A 25646-nucleotide genomic window follows, 5' to 3' on the forward strand; every position below is an offset into this window, starting at 1 on the left:
CTTCTCTGGGTTTGTTTCCATGTCATGTGACTACATGCCTACGGCTCTTCTTCCCCTGGGGAATGGTCTTTCAGAAGTCTATCACTGCATTCGCCCCAAACCAAACAACACAATAGTAATTAGAACAGTTATTACTTCCACCAAAGAACAAAGGGATCCCATCTCATACCAGCCTTGGCATCACAGAAAAGGATCAAGAGGAAATACATAACAGAAGGTACCACGTAAAAATATAGAGAAATTCTCTTCCCTTGAATGTGGACCACACTTGGTAACTCGTTTCTAAAGAGTAGAATGTGGCAGAAGGGATACTATGACTTCCAAATCTAGATCCCGAAAAGGATATGGCTTCCATCTGGTTCTTCCTCTCTTTTGAACTGCTCCTCCTAGGGGAAGCCAGCTGCCCTGTCCTGAGAATACTCAGCAGTCCCATGTAGAGCCCACATGAAGAACCAAAACTTTGCACCAACACCCCCAGCCACATGAGTGAGCCACCTGAGATTATCCTTTACCCCCACTTGAGCTTCAGATGACCTTGGCTGACATTTGGCCACTCCCTCCTAAGACAACTATGGGCCAGAACAGCCCAGCTAGGCCACTAGTAAATTCCCAACCCACAGAAACTGGGAGAGATAACAGTTTTGGTCTTCTAAGCCTCTAAATTTTGGAGTGTGTTGCATACATAATTAGATAAATAAGTCATCAGCTCAGTTCTTTGATCTCTCCTGTCAGGAAAAGGGAATGGCAATAACCAAGATTTAGGACTGTAGTGGGACTAACTTTTCTCCTCTGCCTAGCCCACAGGCAAAATGGAAAAAAATGAATCATGTATATCACATAATAATTAAGACATATAAAGAAGGTGCCAACCTCCTTAAAACCCTGTGATAAGTAAGTATTACCAGGGAAATGAAGGACATGATACACAGGTTGCCGCTATCCTATTAAATAACTCACAGGTCATCACAGAACCTCAGGGAAGCAGAAAAGCCTTCGCAGCGCGGCCTCTGGCCATCGCTCTGAGGGAGTGGGCAAGGCTTCAGTTCCCAGCACTGCGCTCAGGATGAAACCCAGGACTGTACATCGAGACAACCTAGACTAGGTCCTGGGTTCCATTGTTGCTGTTTTATTCCAAGTGGTTTCTTTCAGGACTCACATATCTGTAATAATGGAATTTTTTTTCCTCTAGGGGGCAGAAGCAAACAAGGAAATACTGAGCTCAAAGCTTTGTTTACTTGTTATCTTTGAAGGTTCATTTTTTAAACCCTCTCTTGGCTGATAGATGTCCTCCCTTACCAAAGTCCTTGAAAGAAAAATACCATATGATCTCACTTATACGAGAAACCTAATGAACAAAATAATGAGCAAAACAAAACTAGAGACATGGAAACATGGAACAGACTGACAGCTGCCAGAGGGGAGGAGAGAGGAAGGAATAGTGGAAAGAAAGGGAAGGGATAAGTCAAAGAACGGGTATGAATAACGCGCAGACATGGACAACCGTGTGGGGAATGACTGCAGGAGCCGGGCGGGCAGGGGTGGACTGGGCAGAGGAGGGAAAAGGGGGGAAAATTGGGATAACTGTAATAGAACAAACAAAAATCATTTTTTAAAAAGAAGTACAAATTGGTAGTTTCAGAATAGTCATAGGGATGTAAAGTAGAGCATAGGAAATATAGTCAATATTATTGTAATAACTACATATGGTATGAAATGGGTATTAGATTTATTGGCATGATCACTTGGCAAGTTATATAATGTCTAATCACTGGATTATACACCTGAAACTTATATACTATTGTATGTTAACTGTAACTGAAAAATAAAAAAAAATGTAAAAAAATAAAAAGGCTAAGCCAAAAAAAGAAAGAAAGCCACCGGCCATCTTTCCACGCCGATATGCAGGGGTACTGTCAGCACAGTGTCTTGTTCCTTCCATCTCCTTCCTTTATCTGGGCTCCCTGTAGGTTCCTGCTGGAGCAGCAGCTGTCATGCGGCAGTGAGCAGGCAGCTGTGTGGCACCGGGCAAAAGAGGAACCAGTCTCAGAATCACAAGATCTGAGTTTAAGTCCTGGCTCTTCGCCATACTTGCTGGGTCTGAACTTTGCCAAGTCCTGAAAAAGGACTAGCTTACATCAGCAGAGGGGCTAAGAAAGAGATGGGAATCTGAGGTCAGAGAAGGAAATCCTTACTTCATAGAACAGCAGAAAAAAGGCTAAAGCTGGAGGCAAAGCCAAAACCCATACAAGTCCCCAATGCCAAGAATAGGAAATTAAGAACATCAAATCTGGATGGGGCCTCAGACCAAGATGGAGCATCCTTTAACTATCCCTCTGGAAAGACAGTCACTCAAGAGACCTGCTTGTACTCATTGCAGCTGAATTTTCCCATTAATATCATATCTTTCATCTTTCAGGCCGTAAGGCTGTGATGAAAAGCTGACAGTGTCAGCTAGGAACGGCAATGTTCTTTGTTGGGCTAGCAAGAACATGGAGATAGTCCAGTTTATTTTATAGGGTCAAGGGGGTAGTTACAGCGTGACAAGTTAAGCCTTAGTTTACTCATCTATAAATTGGGATTAATACTCATGCCTACACTATGTTCCTCAGAAGGAAGCTATGAGGATCTAATGAGGTTTCTGCCAAGATGCTTTGCAAACTGTGAGTGCTTACCAACAAAAGATACTAATTTTTAAGAAAATAAAGGCAGCCATTTCAAATCACAAAGTGCGGAGCCTGTAGTGTATCTTGCTTGTGGAACGGAGAGAGAGGTCTCTACATTCGAAACTAAGAAGGGCTCAGGGCACTTAAATTCTGTGCCTTTTTATAGCATTATAACTTCCTTGTCCTTCCCCACAAATAGGGGAAGAAAAACTCGTGGGCTGAATAGAATATAAAAACTTCAACAAACTGCAGTTCTCATTCTACTCCCTCTGGAAATTCCACTCCTGACCCAGCCCTATCTTTGTTAATTTGAATTGTTTTTTCAAACCAACTTTCTGATATGACGGGGGTTTTCTTCAGACTCTGCAGTGCAGTTAGTACGGGTCTAGGAAGTGAAAGGTCAGCACCCGCTGCAAACCATCTCAGCAGACAACCTCTGGCTTTCATATTTCCTGTTGCTCTGTTAGAAGAGGAAGTTTATTTTTTCAAAATTTATGAGGGAAATATGCAGCATCTGCTAGAAGAACCAGTCTTTGCTTGGTTAAAAAGTGTAGAAAAATCCCCAAGCTTTCTATAAACATCCAGGGAGAAAAGAGAGAGGAAGAAACACTTCTTAAAATCTGCAAATACCATCTTTTGTTCAGGAGCCTACAAACCAACCAGACCTCTAGATCAAAGCCTGGAGTTTATCTGCCTGTGATGCAGGACTCTTGCATTCCTGACAAGATCAAAACTCAGCTCTGTGTCAGGGTACCACGAGAATCAGGGCCTGACACAGACCTGGCTTTGCGAGGTCACTGACACAGATGGTGCAACACCAGGACTTATTTTCTAATTTTGCCAAACTGAGAGAACGGACCCCAAATCCATAAGCCTCCACATCTGCTCCAAGAAGAGGTTACTGAGGATTCCTCTTAAGAACAAAGCCACCCGCAAAATCACCTCTTTCACAACGTGGCTCTGAGAACAGACTCCATTACATTGCCTCCATATTTACTTCACACAGGGCCTAGCATGGTGTCCTGCATCTAGTAGGAGCTCGATAAACATTTATGACACAAAGGAAGAATAAACTTACCCATGTTTTCAAGACCTGCGTACTCTCTGGATAAAAGTCTCATTTTGTTTTTAGGACAGAAAATAGGTATAAGGAGAGTCTGCTAAATTCTGCAGATACAAAGGAATGGTTTTAGAAACACACTGAGATTAGAAGGGCATATTCCTTCATTCATTTACCCACTAAGTATGTATCGGGCTCCTATGTGCCAAGCACTGTTCCAGGTACTGGAGACACAGTAAAAGGGATGGACAAGCCCCCCACCCTCATGGAACTTACATTACAGCAAAGTAGCTAAGAGCAGAGGCTTTGGAGTTGAGCTTTCAAATCTCAGTCCTGTTCGTTACTAGAAAAGTTAGGAAGGGAGTTCACTGTGCTCTGGTGGCTCACCTCGAAAATGGGGATAACAGTGGGACAGTATAGTAAGAAGCTAGGGAAATTCCTAGGCAAGTGGAATGGGGAAACTGGGACAAGAAATTAAACAAAGCCAAACAGTGTGAGCAATTTACAGCCAGCTGGTGAATTACAAGACCTTATTTGTCCTAACCTGAGAGTTCAGAGCCTCTCTGGCCATGGAACACAGGTGTGGGGGAGGAGAAGAATTCTAACGCAAACAGCAAAGATAAGATGTGAACAAAGGGAGCCAGCATGGGAAAGAGCTGTGGGAGGCCCCTTTCAGGGACCCCTCCGAAAAGAAATGGCAAGTCTGCGCTCCCCTTAGGAACTTCCCCCTCCAGAATTCCCACCTTTCCCCTACATAAACTTGCTTCTGAAAACTCAAGTTAAGATGGATGTTCAGGTTTTTGCCCACCACCTTCTCAGATTGCTGGCCTCTGATATTAATAAAAGCACAATTATAACCCAGTCTTTGTCTCTTCTTCATGGCTAAGTGGTGACAGCACGAGCCCTCCCGTGTCAAGAGTACCTACCGACCTTACAGTATTATTCATGAAGATTAAGTGAGAATCCATGTAAAGAAATTTGCAAAGTACCTGGTAATAGGACAAAAGCCCCTCTGCCAGAGCTGGTTAGACCCCCTAAAGCGTGACTGACCCTAACTGTTTTATGAGCCTTTATCCTCAGGACTAGAAAATTACTGGAAGGGCCCTGAAGGCTCAGAGGCTCCAGGGAACTTACAAAACAGGACAAACCAGAGGACAACGACCAGAAACTTACACAACAGGACAGACCAGGCAACAACGACCAGACCAGACCCTGTACTCAAAGATAGCATCGGAACAAGTTGAGGCCCAACTGAAACAGCCTGTTCTACAACTGCCCCATCACCTGATAGAAGCCCAAGGCCCCAGCCCCTCGGGGCCAGTGCACATCTCCAGACCGAGCCCTTTTCCTCCCTTGGGAACGTAAAAATAAAAAAAACTTTGCTCTCTGCGCTTTCTTCTCTTTGTAAATTCTTTCACAATCCCTGTCACTAACCACCCTACCATCTGGCACATGGAAGATTTTTAATAAATTTTATACTCTGATCACTACCACTCCCAAGTTAGTATTATGGTATTACTGTCAGTTTCTTTCAGATCCCTTCTTTCACTTGGCAATAATGTTTATTACCAGACTCCTACAATCCTCCCAAATGTTCAATGTTAACAACATGACAAAGTTAACTAGGCAAGAGGCAAAGGACACCCCACATAATCACTCTAGATGAAGCGCCCCCCCTCCACCCCCGCTGTTTAGATGGAAATGAAGAGTACTGGGTATAATTAAGACTACTGTCAACCAAATCGGGATTCCAGGCCTCAGTGAAAAATCACCAAGAGAGGAGTTGGAAAATGAAGAGCTGGAGGCCTAGAGAGAGAGTGTGAGAAGAGACTGTGCCTTCCACATCACGTTAATTACCACTATCCCGCTGCTCCAAGCCTCAGCTGGGCCCGTGATGGATTGGGGCCCCTTGGCAGGAAAAAGCCATAGCACAATGGAGTAAATCGTGCTGTCTTATTTTGTACCTGTTAATTAGTCACCTGAGCCCAGGAGGAGTTATATAAGAGACCTCAAGCCCTTACTTGTTTTGTTCCTAGAGGCTTGAGTCAAGGAAGCAGATCTAAAAATGCACTAGAAGCCAAAACCTGCTCATACCTCAGTCCAATGACACAAGTGCCCCGCCCCACCTCCAATTCTACCCTCCTTTCCACCTTTCTCTCTAATCAGGTCTTCCCGCCCTCCCTCACTCCGCCCTGGCCTTGGCGCTCAGATCCTTTCTCTGCCAGGCCCATTCATATTGATGACAGGTAGGAGTGGTCCGCCTAGCTTTCCAACTGGGACTTTCTTCAGAAGTCACTGTCCTCTCAAGTTATCCTCTCCATCCCGCTTCCATCCAACCTGTAGGGGTCTGCCCCACTCAGTGGAGCCCAGTGCAGGCCTCAGGGCCCCCACTTCTCTAGTCCTGCACTCGTCTGGGATCAGACTCCACTTAACATGCACACAGCTATGCAAACTCTAGCTCAGTGCTTTGCAACTAAAATTAAACAACAAATTGGAAAAATAATGTTAGCTGGCATTTAGTATGTGTTTACAGTGTGCCAGCCACTGCACTAAGCCTTTTACTCCCTTGCTCCTCCCAATCTCTCCGTGAGGTAGGTCCTTTTAATAACCCATTTTACAGAAGAGAAACTGAGACATAGAAAAGAATATTGCCCAAGATCACAAGCTAGAACATGGCCATGATTCACACCCATGCAGTCATATTACAGGGTCCAACTCTAACCATATTCCTGCAATGCAGAAATATACAAATATTCATTCAGTCCTTGCTGGCAAGAGTCCCATAACCTAGCAAGGGAAGCAAGCATAGACAATGGATTTTAGCCACAAATTCACAGCAGACCATGGCTTTATCTTTATAGTTCTCTTTATACAACAGATATACATCCTGCACCAGGGGAAATTTAATGGGAGAAAGAGATCTGATTAAAATGGAAAATACAAGTCAATTATATAATCTCTTTTAAAGCAGGAAATTACTCATTGAAAAAATATTTTCTCTTCCTTATATGGGTTCTAACAGCTATAAAAAAAATAAACATTTATCAATAGCTAAGGAAACAGCATGTGTCATATTTAACCAAAAATAGGACATGAGAACAGGAGATCATATCTGAAATCTTGGGACATTCGGCCTAGTATTTGTTAATTCGATCTCTTGTTTGATTCTCTTCCCATAAATCTCACCACAGTCACATTTTAAGTGAGTCTAACAGATATCTCTGACTTGTTCTAAGAAAATGTTGGAAGATGAGTCAGGCCTCAGAAAGATGGTGTCCTTGGAGCAGGCAAAGGAGCCAAGCCAGACAAACTCTATCCAGGAAGTGAAAATGTGATGCACTGAGAGCCACTGATTGCCACAGCAGTGACGTTTTTACAGAACCCCATGTCAGCCAGAGCCCACTTGAGACCAGGAGAGCATTTTTTAAGAAGAAAGGACTTCTGGTCAAGATGGCAGCATAGGTAGACACGCTTTGCCTCCTTGTGCAACCACAGAGAGAATTACAACTAAACTTCAAAACAAATAACACCCAGAACTGTCATAAAATCGAACTGTATGGTAGTCTGACAACAAAGGATTTTAAAAAGCCACATTAATCCAGACAAGTAAGAGGGGTGGAGAGGCAGAGACAGGTGGAGAGGCAGATAAGACGCAGTGTGGCATGGAGAGGTGGCGGTTGTGGAATGGGCAGTCCCACATTCATGTGTAGTGGATAAAAATTGGGAGGGATACACTGGGAACAAGTGATCCCAGCCCCAGGCCAGACCACACAGCCCAGGGTTCCAGCACCAGGAAGATAAATCCCATAACTTCTGGCTGTAAAAACCAGTGAGGATTGGGCAGAGGAAGAAATTATGGGATTTTCAGGAGACTCCGCTTAAAGGGCCTGTATGATCTTAGAACATATGCAAACCCACCAACTCTGGGATTCAGCACCAGGGCAACAGCAGGAAGGGCACCAGTCACATATGGGGAGTAGGTGAAGTCACTGGAAATGGGGACAGTTCTGGGCAAACCTACAGAAGGCTGACAGTGACACTGTCCCCTCTCCAAGCCCTCCTCCCACACAGAGCCACAAAGCAGTAAAGCAGGTTGCCCTGCCTTGGTAATTATCTAAGGCTCTGCCCCTACAAAATTTACAGGTGTCTTTTCTACAATAGGCCACTCTACTGAGACAGGGAGTCAAAGCAGCTCTACCTAAAGCACAGAAATAAAGACAGGGAGGCTGTCAAACTGAGAAGACAAAGACATATGGCCCAAAATGCAAGTGAAATAAAGAAAAGTATACAGGGAACCAACAGTGAAGAGAAGGAAGCTAGGGTTCAAATCAATGATTTGAACATAAGGAAGAAATAAACATTCAACCAGAAAAGAAATAAGAAGAATTCAAAAAAAACAAGAATAGTATAAAAAGCTTCTGGGACACCTTCAAACATAACAACATCTGAATCATTGGGATGCCAGAAGGGTAAAAGGAAGAGCAAGAAACTGAAAAATTCTTTGAAAAAATAATGAAAGCAAACTTCCTTAATTTGGTGAAGAAAATAGACATCCAAGTCCAGGAAGCACAGAGAATCCCAAACACACCAAGACACATCATAATTAAAATACCAAAGGTTAAAGATAAAGAGAGAATCTTAAAAGCAGCAAGAGAAGTGAGTTACCTACAAAGAACTTCTCATAAGATTGTCAGCTGATTTCTGAAAAGAAACTTTACAGGCTAGAAGGGACTGCCAAGAAGTATTCAAAGTGATGAAAAGCAAAGAACTATCGCCTAGATTACTCTATCCAGCAAGGATATCATTTAGAATTGAAGGGCAGATAGAGTGCTTGCCACAAGATAAAGCTAAAGGAGTCCATTGTTGGGAACCATCCCACCTGGTTTCAGGAACTGTAGCTTCACCAAAAGGTGAGAGGGACTCAAGGCTGGAGCTAATCAAAGAGGCCTTGCGAAAATAGGCCACTGAGGAAACAAAACTTGTCCCCCCTGGCAGGGGCATATGCCCCTGCCTCCCTCCATCACCCTGCTTGGCCCCAGAGGATGGCAGGTTAGTCAATAACAGGTAAGATCCTTCAATGGCAGGGGCAACCTAAGACAGACACAGCCGCATGGCAGCCATCAGGGAAGGACTTGGGGGACACAGAGAAGTGACAAAAGACCCTCACCCTTCAGCTTTGTTATGGCCAGAGTCCTCATTCTACCTGAAAGAAGTCTCCTTTATTTCTTGGCTGCTCTGCTCCACCCGCCTGGCTCAGGCTTGAAACAACACTAGAGGTAGCCCTAAATTGGATTGGGCAGTTCCTGGGGGAAATCAGGCCTAGAAGTAAATTACTCTCCTTGAAACATGCTTTGTTTTTCCTAAGCTATGATAACTGGCTCAAGCTGGAAAAGAAATTTACATTACTCATAGACCCTGACCCTAAACCATTTGGTGCTCTTATGTTTACTCGTCTCGGACCCATGCAGATCAGTGTGTTCCTGCCCTTTGTCTTCTTCAAACATCACCTATTCTCTGTAAACATTAACATACTGATGTAATGCGTTTACCTGTGCATTCCTCCTACCTGTGCTCCACTGATAACCCTTTCAATAAAAGCCATCGAGCACAGGGGCTTGGGGCATTCTCCACTAGAGGGAATTGCCATCCCCTTTCCCTGGCAGACCGAGAAGTGCCTGGAACAACTTATTTTATTTCTTCATCCATGGCGACCCGGAGCGGCTTTGCCGGACCAGAGTCTGTCTCCCATCAGTTCATCATCACCGAGCCATTATTACAGGAAATTTCAAAGGGACTTATTTAAGAGAAAGAAGGTCAAAACTATGAAAACTAAAATGGCAACAAATTCACAACTATTAACAACTGAATCTGAAAAACAAACTGAGCAAACAAGCAGAGCAGGAACAGAATCATAGATATGGAGATCATCCGGAGGGTTATCAGCTGGGAGGGAGAAGGGGGAGAATGGGGAAAAAGGTGCAGGGATTAAGAAGCATAAATGGGTAGGTACAAAATAGGCAGGGGGGATGTCAAGAACAGTATAAGAAATGGAGAAGCCAAAGAACTTATATGCATGACCATGGACATGAACTAAGGTGGGGATTGCTGGAGGGAATGGGGGTACCAGGCAGAAGGGGGAAAAGGGAAAAAGCTGGGACAACTGTAATAGCATAATCAATGAAATATATTTTTTTAAATGTTGGAAAGCTGGAAGGAAACAGAATGACCAACCTTTTCAAAGAGATGAATAATTAAACATAACCATATTCCACTTATCTAGACATTTCTCATTCCCTTTTGATGCATCACCAGTGACTGATCTGGTTTGAATCAGACATCCAACCACAACTGGACAAAAGAATCCATTCAGATTCAAACAATAGTGGCACCCAGGTAGCAGGCGGAGGGCAGCAGCCAAAGTACAGGGTAGCAGAACTAAGTGACACATTGCCTCTAAGAGAACACTCATTTATCATATCTTTAATGTACTCCAGAAAAACTTTCATGGTCTATGTGGGTGACATGATGAGGCATCTGGTAACACTGAAACCAGAAAGCCTTCCATTTGAATGCCACCAGGGCCCCAGGACTCCTCCCTGCGACAGCATCCAGCATGGAAAGAAAAAAACGAAAGCTCACTAACTTTCACAAATTACACATTTGTGCCAGACAAAAGACTATTGTTCCCCAAGTCCCCTGTCAGTTTCCTGCTGACACACAGCTGACTAAGTTCCTAGTTAGTGGGGTTAGATGGAGCAATATGAGTGAGCTCTGACCAGCAGGATGTGGATGGAAATGTACTTCCTGGTCCACAAATGTACGTGAGATCATACACTTCTTTATCCACCAGCTAGATCTACAAGATCCTGTAGAAAACTCTAAGGCCTCAGATGATGAAGCTACTAAATGGCCACGTGGAACAAAGCTCCCCCTAGCCCAGCGATTTTCAACCATTTTCATCTCCTGGCACACATAAACTAATTACTAAAATTCTGCAGCACACTAAAAAAAGGTATTGTTTATCAATCTGACAAAAAAAAATAGGTATAGTTTTGATTCATTCACACCAGATGGCTATTATGTTGACTGTTTTCATTTTGTTATTTGAGGTCAATGCCCTGGCTAAATAGTCAGGTATAGCCCAATCCACACTAGACTGTGTCATGAACAAAAATTCCCCTTTATACAGATTTTGGCAGCAGTTTGTTACAGCAGCAAGTGGTCATCACACTGATGAACACAGCTTGCCTGCACGTGATCTCACTGTGATCTCTGTGGGAGTGGGCTTAGTTCTCCTTCAATTAATCTGTAGCAGCCACACATACCTGTGTCATTGCCGATGCAGTCAATTATCAAGCAGATTCCTAAGGGTTTGCTCTGCATCATGTATCTTTCTTCTGGTATGTGCTGGAAAGGAAAGCAGGGATTGTTAAAGACTCTGGATACTGCTGTTTCTACAAGGTCCCACCTACATACCATCTTTTCTTTTGGATTTTCTTGGACATTCTTTTGGCAGGTAAGTCAGTCAACAGATAGAGCCTGAAGTCATCACAGTTGACATTTCCCATCAATATCAAATTTTTCCTCTATTCGGGTAATGTGCTGAAGACAACGAGCTTTTTCAGGTTTTTATTTAATTTTAATGAGAACTGTAGTCTCCATACATGTTGTCTTAGCTTTGCAGGATAAAGATAATTTGAAACAAAGAGAAAAGATAGATCACCTCTTTTCTCAGTAACGTGAATTTGTGCAAGTGGTATCTCACTCAGCTGAAAAGAGACATGCCACTTCGGAATTTTTCTGCATTCCACTAATGAAATCCACTTCTCTTTGCTACAACCAAGGTTCCCCTTTAGAAAAGTACTCAGTGGAGTAACACTCTCAAAACCCCACTGTTGTCACAAAAACAAATTCTTAATGGACAGATATTTTTAAAGAAGTCAGGGCTCTCCACAGATACTGTGCACACACTACAATACCAAATCAATCATTTATTCTGTACCCGAGGCAAAAATGCTCCTGATTCTTCAATGGATGTCTTCACTGGTTCTCCTAGAAAATGAGACAGAAACCATTTACAAAGCTGAAAGAGAACTAAACCCACTCCCATGCTGGCTGCATTTCTTCATACCACAATTGTCTCTTCCTGTTTTTTCTTCCCCTATCAACTTTCTTCAGCTATATTCAGCCCCAAGGTTCCAACCTCAGTGAAAAACTGGTAAGGAAACCCAGGTCTCCCTGCTAAACAGGGGTCATGTAGAAAGACTGCTTAAATAACGAGTGAAAGAAGGCTCTCCCTTGACCTTCTCCAGGTGAGGACCAGGTGACTGGTGAGTTTTTAACCTGATGGGGAGAATCTAATAACTTCACTGCAAACATTATAAATATTTCCAACATGTGCTAAAACTGTGGACAACACCCAAGGGAACAGCCTTAGGGACTGAACAGATGGCCATGTTTTCTTAGTCCGGTGATATTGGAAGATCGTAAAATAAAATGTCAATGGCAAGATAAGGGATAGTGAGCTTAGCAAATGTAGATGAGCCTAAAGCACATTTTGTTAGACAGAAATGGCTATTAGCCCAAGGAGGTAGAGAAAGCACCAGTTTCAAAGCCATGAAGGGCTGGCTTGATCCCTAGCCCTGGCACTGGCAAGCTCTGTGATCTTGGGCAAGTTTCTCCCTGAAGTCTCAGGGGGGTTTTAAATCTCTAAGATGAGCAAACCAGTATCTACTTTATAATATTGTTGCAAACATGGGAAATAATGTCTAAAGACAGGCAAAGATAACGTTAGAGTTGATAAGGTTTAGGAGAAATGAGCACTTTCAAATACCAAAGCTGCAAAAGTTCAAACAGCCTTTCTAAAAAACAACTAGCAACGCCTTTTAAAACAACATTCTACTTGTAGAAGTTTACAGAGCAAGTGTGCAAAAATGTCAAGGGCACCCACTGAATGGCTATTTACAATGCCCCCAAACTAGAAAGAAACTAAAGATCTACCAAGATGAAACAGGGTAAGTAAATTATGGTACATAAAATGGAATACTATGCAATATTAAAAAGGATAAGAGAGCTCTTCATATATTTGACATGAAAAGCTATGCAGGATATATTAAGTAAAAATGGATTACTAAAGAATATAATATTGATCCACTGTACTTAAAATATGTATTTGTGTTCATATATTTACACATAGACAGGTGAAAAATAGGAGCCTTAGAGGCATATAAATCAAACATTAATAGTGATTATGTCTGATACTTGGAATTAAGAGGAAATTTCACTTTATATTTTTCAATTTTGGCAATCATGGATAAACAGATTAACGAATCACAAAATAATCTATATAATATGTATATCTCAGTTGAAGGCACTTGGTAAGAGTGTAATAAATTGTAGTCCTTGTCGTCGTCATCATCATCATCATCATCATCACCCAGATGAAATCTCTTCAGAAATCCAAAGTAATATAAATACTTGGTATGATCACTTTAAACTTCTGTTAGATTTAGGTGAAGTTATCAGAATGTTTTCTTCTTTTATTAGCAAATAAATCACATCGAGGCAAAAGCAGGTAAGCAGGCCCCCCAGTATCATCGAGGGTGTCGGGGCCTCACTTACCTCACCTGTATAATTCCGATCAAGGATACACCTGCCATCAGGGAGCACAATGGAAAGAACACAGATTGCTTTTAATTCCTGTCCAAACCTACCCAGTCTCCTATTTCCCTTTAAACAGTTTTCTGTTTGAAGGAGAACTAGGGAATGCTAATTCTCACCACCTCACCAGTGTTTTAAGAAATGAAGCCATTTCAGGAATTAATTCGCTTCTCAGTAGCTTTTCCCGGAGAGTGGAACTTCAGGTAGGAAATGACAGGCATGAGCTTCACCATCTGGCTAATCGGGACAAAAGGCTTTGTTTCCAGGTGCACGCAGACAGCATTTAGGCTGCCACACAAAGACGGCTTCCATCAGGCCACTGCCCCACTACAATGTTCGTGATCCCTGCTGCACGCAGGACAAAGCCCAGGCTCCTCGGGTGAGGCAGAGCGGGCCCTCCTTGCCCTCCTGTCAATCCCTGCCTGCCTCCAGGAGATCCGAAGCACAGCCCTCTCCACTGCAGAGTCTCAGCCCTCCCTTCAAGGAGGACTCAAGACAAGCAAAAGAAATACACTTTTTTAAAAATATGGGATTGAGTGCTGATATTTTAAGAGAAGAGAGAGATCATACAGATAGAAATAACTAGATTTTTATTGTATTTTTCTTTTTCTTTTTTTTTTTTTAGGGGAGGAGGATGTCATCTATAGAGTACCTAGATTTATTAAGTGGGCTTATAAAACAAGACCCTAGTAAACTTTCTTCATCCTACTCCATGATATTTGGTGTAACTTGGCTCATTATCATGGCTAGCTTAATGTTTGGCCTGGTTATACTGTTCCATTTCAAGCAGAAATGTTACATCTCTTAAAAATATATAGCCAAGATGATGATGCTGGTAGAGTAAGAGGTGTTTAAATTCAAATACTGTAAGTGGATTCAGTAAATAACTAGAAATACCAACAAATACATTTTAAGAGTTTAACTGCTTTTTATTTTTCAAGAGCTTTTAATTAGAATGTATAGATAAAGAAAACGGCCAACTCTAAAAAATAAAACATTTTGTACTGGAATTATCAAGCATTTATAAAGAACAAATATAAAGAGAAGTTAGTCTTACTTTGAATGTCAGGCTGTTTCACCATGAGTCTTTGTTCTTTACTTCTCCCATTCTGAAGCTTCAAATATAAAGAAAAAGGTCACACTCCCTGTTATTTTTTTCAGAGTCACATTATAGCACATCTCTTTAAATATCTCAATAAGATTTTTACCCAGGAAAAAATAAAAATATCACATTCAAGATTAAATTATCTAAAGGGGAATAGCGAGAGCCATTAACTCCATGAATCCTCTATCTTGTAGCCAAAGAACAAGGCAACTTATTTTTTCAAAAAGTAAAAATACAATTAATGCATAAATATGCTAAACTAGCCTATTAGAATGTTTCAAAACAGCTCAAACAAGTCAGATGTTATGGTGGAGTTACTATAAGAACTCCAAGATAGAACAAGTTGTTAAAACATGCAATTGACCTTCAACCTGATCTTTAACATAGAGGCAATGTATTCATGGTTAAGAGTGGGAGCTCTAGCCCGAACAACCCTTGCTATAAATCTCAGTTCTGCCACTTACTAGCTATGTAACTTAAAGCAAGTTATTTAACTTCTATATGTCTGTTTCTTTATCTTCAAAAGTGAAAGTTAAATGTATATTAAGCACTCAGGACAATGCAAAGCACATGGAAGTGCTTAATAAATGCCCACTTATTGTTTTCCTATAATTGCCTAATTGTACATAAGCCACATGTGGGCTTGGTTCTTGATAATTGCTACCACTTCTGAGAGCTACAGTGAGATTAATCAGAGAATGAAAGATTGACCGACCCTTTCTCTTCTCAGATGACAGGTCCTGTGTAAGGTACACATATCACATACTGTCAATCATTTGATACGCTCAGCTTTCAAATGACAGTTCTCCTCTGAAGCTATCCTAGCCAAAAGAGAGAAGTATACTGTTCATTAACCTGTGTCTTTAAGTCTGTGTGTCTAAATTAAAGAAGAACATGTAATTTGCTTTTATCCCTAAAAACCAGTGACTTAACTATAGGTAGATGATATTAAATAGAAGTTCAAGTCCCATATGGATATGCATTCACTTCTGCATACTATTAAAAATCTATAACATTACATCAAAGCTAGATTTTAATAGCATTATATTGCAAAAAATATAAAATAAAAAGGATTAGATTCTATAATATGTTGGTATCATAGGTCATTTAATGTCACCGTAATTTTTAAAGCACTTTTGCAGTTTTGTATGAGTTAATATCCAGATATTCATTTCCTAAATCTTGTGAGAAATTCACTGAATTCCTATGCCACAGTGCCTGATTACTAAATGAATGAATAATCAAGGTCACAGGTTAACATAGCAAATTTAAGAAGTTTACACACAGAGCATCTGAGTTCTCCATAGGCTACATAAGCAATGAATACAGTTACTTTCATTAACAAAATAGAAAGACAATAGTAAAAATATGGCAGGCTTTTAACTGAGAACAGTAATACAACTCATATTAGATAGACAATAGCAGAGGAAGCTTAGAAAAATCTAGATCTGCATCCTAAATCAGTTTTGTCTCATGATTTTGTATCACAAGGATTCAGAAAGACAAAGGAAATCATAACTGATTCTTGAAAAATGATAGCTATATCTAAGTGATGGCATGTCTAGTCAGTAGTTTATTAAATATACCACAGTACAGAGGAAAGAGCAGGGACTGGGCCCAATTCTAGTGATAGCTGGCGTTGGGTAATCACTTAATGTTCTGTAGGACTGTGTTTTCTTATTTGCTCACTGAGGGGGCTGGATGCCATAATCCTTAACATCCATTTTAGCTCTGATTTCCATTGCTCAGTGGTATCTTTTACAGCTCATGTTTTTCATGAAACTATTTACATCACAACGGTAGTTATGTTATGAAAGTGTTTATAATTTAACCATGAAATTGCACTATGGTCTAAGTCCTCACTACAAATTCCACACATCTTTATATGGGGACGAAGATGAGATTACACTAAGATTAACTTCTCAGGATAAAACACTGACCAAAAAATAATTCTGAGAATACCTTGCACCATCTACTAACACAAAAACCAGAAGTGACTATGTGATATTTGTGTTCACAAATCAGTAACATTTCTCAATAACAAAAACACTTGTGCCGAAATCACTAAAATAAGCTCAATAAAAAGCAAATGCCCAGAGATGTAAATATAAAGGTATTTATTTTAAAGCACTGTTTGCATAACAAAAGATTGTGAGTAATCTACATATACATACATACGAAAAGGTTAAACACATTGTTATACATCTAAAGAGTAGAAACATGTGTAGCGATTAAAATAATGATCAAATATAGGAGTTACATAGGATTCATATGGAATAATTTCCAAGAATTCTCAAAACAGGACAATGTGCATAAAACAAAAATGAAATATGATATGTGTACAGACTATTTTTGGGTGATTAGAGAAGAAGATAGTTACAGATGCTTCTAAAAGGAAACATACTCTAAAAAGTTTTAGTACCATTTTGAATTTGTTTTGTCATAGACATGTTCTGCCCAATTTTATTTAAAAAGCTAAATTTTCAAAAGAACAAGTGAACAATGAAAAAATGTTCAATTATATATGTCATACACCAACAGACATAGAAAAACGATTAGAAAGGAATATAATGAGATTACAGTGCTTATCTTTGGGTTGTGGGGTAGAGGTAATTTTTTTATTCTTCTTTTATATATCTCTGTGTTTTCCCAATTATCTCAATGAATTGTAATCATAAGAAGTTATACATATTATTAAAATGAATGCATATTTGTCATATTTTTTTCAGATAATAAAGTACATGCTGTGAGAAAAGGCATATTTTAATTAACTTTCTGAAGCTCCTTCATGCTGGGATTCCATAATATTGCTCCAGACTCACCCTTAAGTTATATGAAGGATCCTTAAGACTCAGGTTTGAGAGAGAGTTTACGTAACTTGTTCCTGTTCCTTGAGCTGTAAGCAGGAGAGAGGGACTGCGTTAGGGTTTTCCAATTACCAAACGAATCTTCAACAATGGTTTAGTCCAAGGTCAATCATCATCTTTGAAAACACCCTAACCTTACCAGCAACCTCCTTAATTCAAAATATCAGGTCGGATGACTCCTCTACCAGTGTCTTTAGGAATAGACTAAAAATGCTACTCTTTGTACCATTTAGGTGTGGGGGTGCATGGGGAAGAGTCTATAGATCACTGGGTGTCAGCCATGCCCTTTAGGCTGTGACTCTGGTGGCAGCAGACTGCTAACAGAGCCCAAGCTGAGGCTGAGTCTAAAAGTCAAAGGGGGAAGGGTGGCACACAAGAGAAGGCCAGTGTGAATCTGGTCCCCTTTACAGAGGAAGGGGTTATCAGCAGAAAAGATATCCTTTTTCATGAAAAGGTTTTGTGAAATTCAGAATACAGGCATGGCAGCTATGAGTCCCCAGTGACAAGAAACCACCCAGAGTTGGACAGTGGTCAGGGCAAACACTGGAGCAAGGCAGCATGGCTTGGCATATATTCAAAAGCCCTGAATGTCCGAAGCACCTCCACCTGGTGCAAAAAATTGGAGTACAAACTCTTTCTTGAAGGCGGGAGTGTTAAGAACTGCTTGGTAACATGTTGGGGAAGGCCAAGATTCTGTGGTTATGGGCATGGAGTAATGAAGTCAGATCTGGGATATGAAGGATATAAAGGGATATGATCGCTAATCACAGGTTAGCAGGGGCTGTGAACATCCAGGTTCTGTTCCATCTACCCAGCCAACAATGAGTATTTACCAACCAAACCTACCATGCACGGGGTACTTTCCTTAGGCCACTGAGAAGCCAAAATTCTGCTTACCAGACTGCTTGTATTTCTGGATTTTTGTCTTCAGGTCTATTCTGTGGATGTTCTTCAGGCATCTTTCTAATAAATCCAATTGATCTGGAGCAACCAGATTTAGTTTCTCCAATTCCATCACAAGATCCAAGAAACTCTAAAAGAGGCACCAACAAGAAATAATGTCAATAGGGCTGACTACTAAGCCCCAGATGCAAAACTTCAGGCCGTGGATCACAACAGCAAGAAGAGGTGGCAAGTGGAGCGCCTTCACACCTTCATGATCCTAAACCAGACCTCTCTGCTTGATAATCCCTCCAAGGCCAGATACAAATTACACTCCTGAATTTTACTCAGCAAAGAGGTAGACATAAGCCTTTTGGTGGCCAACCTGTACCTAGGTTGGAGATGACTACATAGGCCATTTTGTGTCATCAAGGAGTATGGTGAGAGAGCAGGCCTAAAAATAAAGTAAAATCCTCCTGAGTTTTTTCTCTTGAAAGTCAAGCTGGTGTTCTACTGAAAAACTCTAAGGGCTTTCCTGAAAAAGGAAGAGAGAAGGTAGTTTGGGGAAAGTTCTTGCTAGAAAAATCCCAATGACACATTTTAATCAATGCCAGATATTTCAACTCACTCCAACTCAGAGGATATGAGGTGGCAAAATCTCAAGGGTATGGCACTTTGCTATTCATTTACACAAGACCACAGTAATTGTGAAAGAACTATATTGCATAAATAGGCATTGCTTTTGGTTTTATTTCCCTTCTGTTTAACATTTGCTTACTTTAGTGCTATGTTCATTTTTAAATATAATAACCATAATTAAATCCATATAAATGACTGGGAGATAAGTTGATTAGGGAACACCAAAAAAAGAGTTCAATTTTTTTCATTTTCCTTCCCCATTTTCCATTTGATGGAGGGGGCATATAATTACTCTGTATTCCTGGATTTCAGAAACTATAATCACTGAGAAACATGAGGGAATCCCCAAGCAATGATTTCCTCAACAGGTCCCTTATGGATGTACTGTCAAATACTAGAGACCTGAGTTCTTCCTGGCCTGTCTTTAGGTCAGCTGTACCATATAAGGCCAGCTGGAGTTTAAATACTCTTCTAGAAATCACAGCATCCCTGAGATCTTCACCCCTACCTAGTTTTCAACCCCAAATCTCTACTCATGCCATTCCCTGGATATATCAGTCACAAGGACATATCTCCACATGCAGCCTAATGACTCCACACTGACCTTGAGCTAGCTGAGGAGAAAGACATCTAAGTATGAGAGCAAGATGAGAGTGGATTAACACTTCTCACCTATTTCTACTCAGCATGAGCAATTGAAACCACCTATACACCAGACAATCTGTCAAATTGGGGACAAAAACTGATGTATAAGCCAGGCCTATGGATTTAACACAAGCAAAGAATAAAAAACATGGATGAGAGAAACAAACAGGACCATACCAGAAGATATCTCCCTGTTTCCTCTCAATTCATAAACCAATTTTCTTACCATTGTGTCATTATTTAAAAAACAAAAAATATCCTGACTGGTGTGACTCAGTTGGTTGGCCATTGTCCCTCAAACCAAAAGGTCACCAGTTTGATTCCCAGTCAGGGCACATGCCTGGGTTGTAGGCCTGATCCCCAGTTGGGGAGCATACAAGAGGGAACTAATCGATGTTCTCTCACACACCGATATTTCTCTCCTTCTTGTTCTCCCTCCCTTCCCTTCTCTCTAACAATAAATAAATAAAATCTTTAAATAATTTTTTAAAAACCATATTCTTCTCACTTTCTGCCTTCACCCCCATCTTGGGCCTCCCTGCTCAAATGCCTGCTTCCCTCTCTTCACACTGTAAAGAGTATCCTCCAACTTCTGATAGGCTCTTGGGAATATGAACCAAGAAAAAAAACCTCACCTTATCTTTCTCCTTGGTTGTCTTGCCTCGGCCCATATAATCCCTCATTAGAAAAATTAATGAGGACATATCAGATTTATCCAAATCTTCACCAATCTCGGCCATCAGCACTCTGTAAAAGAGACAAGTTTCTTTAAAATTCAGATACCAGTACCAATGAGAATACCAAGAGTCTATGCCTCCTCTTTGATAATAATTGGTTAAAAAACTAATTCTTGGACTTCCAGTCAAGATGGCAACGTAGGTAAACACGACTCAACTCCTTACACAACCACATCAAAATTACAATTGAACTGTAGAACAACCATCATTCAGAACCGTCATAAATCAAGAAGAATTGAAATCCCACAACCATGGAATTAAGGAAGGGACCATACTGAGACTGGTGGGAAGGGTGGAGATGCAGAATGGGCTGGTCCCACATCCATGTGTAGCAGATAAAAATCGGGAGGGATATCTCAGGAGTGAGGGGTGCCAGCCCTATAACATGCTCCCCAGCCCAGTGTTCCAGTGCCAGGAAGATAAGTCTCCATAACTTCTGGCTGTAAAACCCAGCAGGGATTGAGGCTGTGAAAGACAGAAATTGCTGGAGTCTCAGGCAGTTCCTCTTAAAGGGCCCATGCAAAGACTTACTTGGACTCACTCCCTCTGAGTTCCAGCACAGGGGAAGCAGACTAAAAGGCACCAGACACATGTGGGGAGGAACTGAATTGTCCAGCATCAGGGCAAGAGCTGGGAGACAGCTTCTTCCCAGACAGAAGTGCTGGCAGAGGTCATTGTTGTTTTTCTGAGCCCTCCCTCCCCAACAGAGTCACAGAGCTGGCAGGCATACATTGTATCTGACACTCACCAAACTGGCTCACATTATTCGCCCCACCCTGATGATCCCCTAAGGCCCTGTTCCACCCAACTTTTGGGCCCACCCAACCTGTTTCCAGTGGCTTTTCCATATGAATGGTTTATTTTGGCACATGCTTCATATTTTCCTAAATTCTCTCAAACAAGCAGCATCTGGCCTCAATATCTCCCACACCTCTCACTAAGTTGATTCAGGCCCAGCACTAGCAGTAGCTGGCCTTGGTTCAAAGCTTGGCCTCTCCTAGGCACCCAAAAACCCAGCACAAGTAGCAGCCATCTTCAAATTGCTCTGTAGCTTATGCTGCGTGACCCCTAACAGAACACAGGCAGTGGCTGACCATTGATATGCCAACAGCACTCAAGGTTCAAGAGGAGGGTATGCACAGCTCACATGGTGGGCATACCTCAAATACCCAGCTTGGGTAATAGGGGAGGCTGTGCCACTGGACCCTACAGTATACTTACTACATTAGGCCACTCTACCAAGCCTGGGAGATGTAGCAGCTCTACCTAATATACAGAAACAAACACAGGGAGGCTGCAAAAATGAGGAGACAAGGAAACATGGCCCAAATGAAAGTACAGAACAAAACTCCAGAAAAAGAACCATACAAAATGGAAGCAAGCAATCTACTAGATGCAGAGTTCAAAACACTGGTTATAAAAATGATCAGTGAACCTCAAGAGCATAAAAAAAATTCAGTAAAAAATAAAGGATACACTAATTAAAATAAAGAAAAATTTACAGGAATCAACAGTATCGTGGATGAAGCCAAGAATCAAATCAGCAATTTGGAATATAAGAAAGCAAAAAACAACCCATCAGAACACTAGAATTTTAAAAAGATTCAAAAAAATTGAGGATAGTGTAACTCGCCTCTAGGACAACTTCAAGCATACCAACATTTCCTTCATGGGGTTGCTGGAAGGAGACGAGAGAGAGCAAGAAATTGGAAACCTATCTGAAAAAATAATGACAGAAAACTTCCCTCACTTGCTGAGAGAAATAGACACACAAGTCCTGGAAGCACAGAGAGTCCCAAACAAGATGAACCTAAAGAGGCCCACATCAAGACACATCATAATTAAAATGCCAAAGGTTAAAGACAAAGGGAGGATCTTAAAAGCAGCAAGAGAAAAGCAGTTAATTACCTACAAGGGAGCTCCCATAAGACTGTTAGCTGATTTCTCAAAAGAAACTTTGCAGCCCAGAAGGGATTGACAAGAAATATTCAAAGTGATGAAAAGAAAGGACCTACAACCAAGATTACTCTACACAGCAAAGCTATTACTTAGTATCAAAGAACAGATAAAGAGCTTCCCAGACAAGAAAAAGCTACAGGCGTTCATCACCATCAAACCAGTGTTATATGAAATGTTTAAAGGTCTTTAGGAAGAAGATCAAACATATGAACACAAATGGCAATAAATACATATCTATCAACAATTGAATCTAAAAATTAAAATAAACAAACAGGACAGAAACAGACTCATAGATACAGAGAAATTTTCTTTTTAGGTTTTATTTCTTTATTTTTAGAGAGAGAAGAAGGGAGGGGGAAAGAGAAGGAGAAAAGCTTCAATGTGCAAGAGAAACACTGATTGGTTACTCTGGCATAACCCCAACTAGGAACCCGGCCTGCAACCCAGGTATGTCCTCTGACTGGGAATAAAATCAGCAATCTTTCTGTTCGCAGGCCAGCAATCAATCCAGTGAGCCACATCCGGCAGGGTTACAGAGAATGTTTTGATGGTTTACCAGATGGGAGGGTTGTCAGGGTAACAGAGGAAAATGGTGAAGGGATTAAGTACAAATTGTTTGTTACAGAATAGTAACGGGGATGTCAAGTACAGCATAAGGAAGAGAGTAGCTGAAGAACAGATATGCATGACCTATGGACATGGGCAGTGGTGTGGGGACTGCCTGAGGGAGTAGGGGGGCTGACAGGATGGGGCAAAGGGTGAAAAATTGGGACAACTTCAATATCACAAACAAAAAAATATATAAATTTTTTTTAAAGAGACTAATTCTTGTCCCCATTTCTATGTACCCCCCATAAGACAGAAAACCTAGATTACCGTAAAAAGAGATCTTAAGGAAACTCAAAAAGGAAACTCATTCCCCCCCACCCCCGCAGTTTTCAATAGGAGATGGTATCTTTCTTTCCAACTAACTGCTCTGAAAACAACTCAGAGAATAAAAACTTTCCTGAAGATCCCCTAGGTCCCCAAGGAGTTACGAAGAAGTAAGTAAAGAACCTGAATGACTAAGATGAAGACAGAAATAGGACTGAAAGTGATCTTGTCTTCTCTGTTTAACTGGCTTCCAGATAATACTCATGATGACCCAGGGACTATTCTTTGAGTCACAAGATTCTAAAGCAAAGTAACACCTGGGATGTGCCAGCCCACTCTGAAACTCAAAGGGTAAAGGTCATTTAGAGCCTCAGGGCCATAACCACAGATGTAGTCCCCTAGGAAGCCCCTCCTGAGTCAGTCACCTTTTTCCAGTCAGAGCTACTATCCTGCTTTATCTGGAATCCCAGGGCACCTCATGATTAGCATTATTACCTTAAAATTGTCATCACTGCTTAGAAGGCTGTTTTCCCGATTAGACCCTCAGAGTCTTGAGGATGGAAGAGTCTTCATTCATTTTGCTCTAGCACTTCCCAAATACCTGGCATATGACAACCCACAAAAAGCCTACTGAACAGATGAATAAATGAATTTAGCACTCACCTCCCACTCCTTGGCCTTTCTGCCCAGAGGCCTCTGAAAACTGCTTCCACGTACCACAGACAGGAAACAGGAAATGGAGGGAATGCCCCGTGACTTATTCACAAAAACCCAGCCAGTGCCTCCCAAAAGGTTTTAAGATTATAGATGCTATATGATGGTTGGAGAGGTAGAAGAGGATCAAGAATAACAACAGCAATTACATTTTAGAGAGCTTCACAGTTTTAAAAGGTACTTCACCCACTAAATTATCACAACTGATTCTCACAAACAAACTTGTGAAATTAGTTATTAAATTATTCTTAGCTTTACAAGTAGGAAAGAGAAGCCCCAACCAATGTTTGTGGCTGACTCAGCCTACCAGGCCTGTAGCTGACAATTCTGAGGCTTGAGTCAGGCCTTCAGACCTCAAGTCTCAGATACTTTCCAAAGTCCATGCTGCTTTCAACTCTCTTTAATATAGTTTTAATAATATACATCATCTCAAAACATACGTTATTTGATATAACTAAAGGCTGATGGTCTGAAGAAAAATGAACCGCTAATTTAAGATAAGTTCTCTTCATTTCCCCCCAAAACTGCTTTTCTGGTGGCTCCTGTGCACCCCAGAACCTCCAAGAGAATACTGTGTGAACAGGAAGAAGGAACAATTTAAAGGCTGTCTGAACTAAAGAGGACTCCAGCAGACATTCCTCTTTGAACTGATGGGGGCTGAGAGGTGGTTAATTGCAGAGATGTTCAGTTTGGGCTTCCCACAGCTTCTGGGTTCAGGGTCTTCACAAGAAGGAGGCCCAATTCACTAGCTACCCCAGCAGGCCAAAGACCAGTGAGGATTTCCAGGGGATCACAGAGCAAGAGCACCACCAGAATTACTTCCTTTCTCAGTAGGAAAATCGCCAGGTCTGACATCATAGAAAATCAAGCTAACAAAGGCCACTCATATCTCAGAGGCTGGTGAGAATTAATGATGTCTTTAGTCATTCCTACCTTTCTTGTTAAATTCATTCAGCAAACACATACCATCTATCCCTTCCAATTACTTTAAGCAAATACAATCTAAGCATTCAAAGAATTTGCCTTGACAGGTGTGGCTGAGTTGGTTGAGCGTCATCCCACAAAGCAAAAGGTCACTGGTTTGAATGCCCGACAGAGGCACATGCCTGGGCTGTGGGTTTGATCCCGGGATGGGAAGCGTACGAGAGGCAACTGATTGACGTTTCTCTCTCACATCAATGTTTCTCTCCCTCTCTTCCTCCCTCCCTTCTTCTCTCTCTAAAAATAAATAAATAAAATCTTAAAAAAAAGAAAAAAGGAGAACGCAAAGAGTATAAAGGAATGAAGTAACTTATCTATCAGCTGGATCAGTGAACAGAGACAGCAGCGAGGTGACTTTTCTTACTGTGCTTGTTTCTCTCGCTCAGAAGCCTAGACTGCCTCATTCCCTCCCAATCCCAGGATTACCTGTACTCTGAAACAAGATGAGGGTGCCTGAGCAGGTGGGCCTCCACAGTCATTTTGTCCGTATTCAAGATCCTCTTGAGCAAGTCAAACCGCCTCACTCTGTAGAGCAGCTCAGCCAGGCCCATGGCAGACAGCATTCCTCTCTCACTTAAACTATCCAGAAGGTCCCTGACATTACGTGCAGCTCCATCTGCAGCGACATCCCGGCACAGAAAAAGAAGCATCTCCTTCTCATCTTCATCGAGTGCCTCTTCAATCTGATGGATGACCTCAGCAGACATCATGTAGAGGGTCCTTGCAAGGAAGTGCAGTAGGAAGACACCAGTCCAGCTAACAGAAGGCCACAAGGCTACTGACTTCATTTCTGATGGTTTTCTTCATTTCTCTCAGAGTCCTTTCCAATGGAGGTATTCTGTGGTTAAAAGGGAATTTTTA

The 25646-nt window shown here is 41.4% G+C and overlaps 1 protein-coding gene across 5 annotated transcripts in view; it reads right to left on the reverse strand.

Annotated features, from left to right (window-relative positions):
- CFLAR (CASP8 and FADD like apoptosis regulator) overlaps positions 1–25646 on the reverse strand; it is a 44778-nt gene that overhangs the window by 7453 nt on the left and 11679 nt on the right. For 2 of the 5 annotated variants that reach the window (XM_054585841.1, XM_054585840.1), the window contains exons 2-8: positions 25212–25623; positions 20157–20268; positions 18253–18388; positions 17311–17384; positions 14441–14498; positions 11726–11775; positions 11049–11130 (exon numbers count right to left, since the gene is read on the reverse strand). In XM_054585841.1, the coding sequence (XP_054441816.1) occupies positions 11049–11130; positions 11726–11775; positions 14441–14498; positions 17311–17384; positions 18253–18388; positions 20157–20268; positions 25212–25573 (874 nt within the window). In that variant the 5' untranslated portion in view covers positions 25574–25623. Of the gene's footprint in view, positions 1–11048; positions 11131–11725; positions 11776–13344; positions 13491–14440; positions 14499–15203; positions 15310–17310; positions 17385–18252; positions 18389–20156; positions 20269–25211; positions 25624–25646 lie in introns of those variants that run through there. The other 3 variants (XM_054585842.1, XM_054585843.1, XM_054585844.1) reach the window with 3 other exon arrangements.

This window comes from Pteronotus mesoamericanus, unplaced genomic scaffold, assembly GCF_021234165.1.
Source record: "Pteronotus mesoamericanus isolate MK-2021 breed Mesoamerican mustached bat unplaced genomic scaffold, CSHL_Meso_final contig_90, whole genome shotgun sequence".
NCBI classification, from domain to species: domain Eukaryota; kingdom Metazoa; phylum Chordata; class Mammalia; order Chiroptera; family Mormoopidae; genus Pteronotus; species Pteronotus mesoamericanus.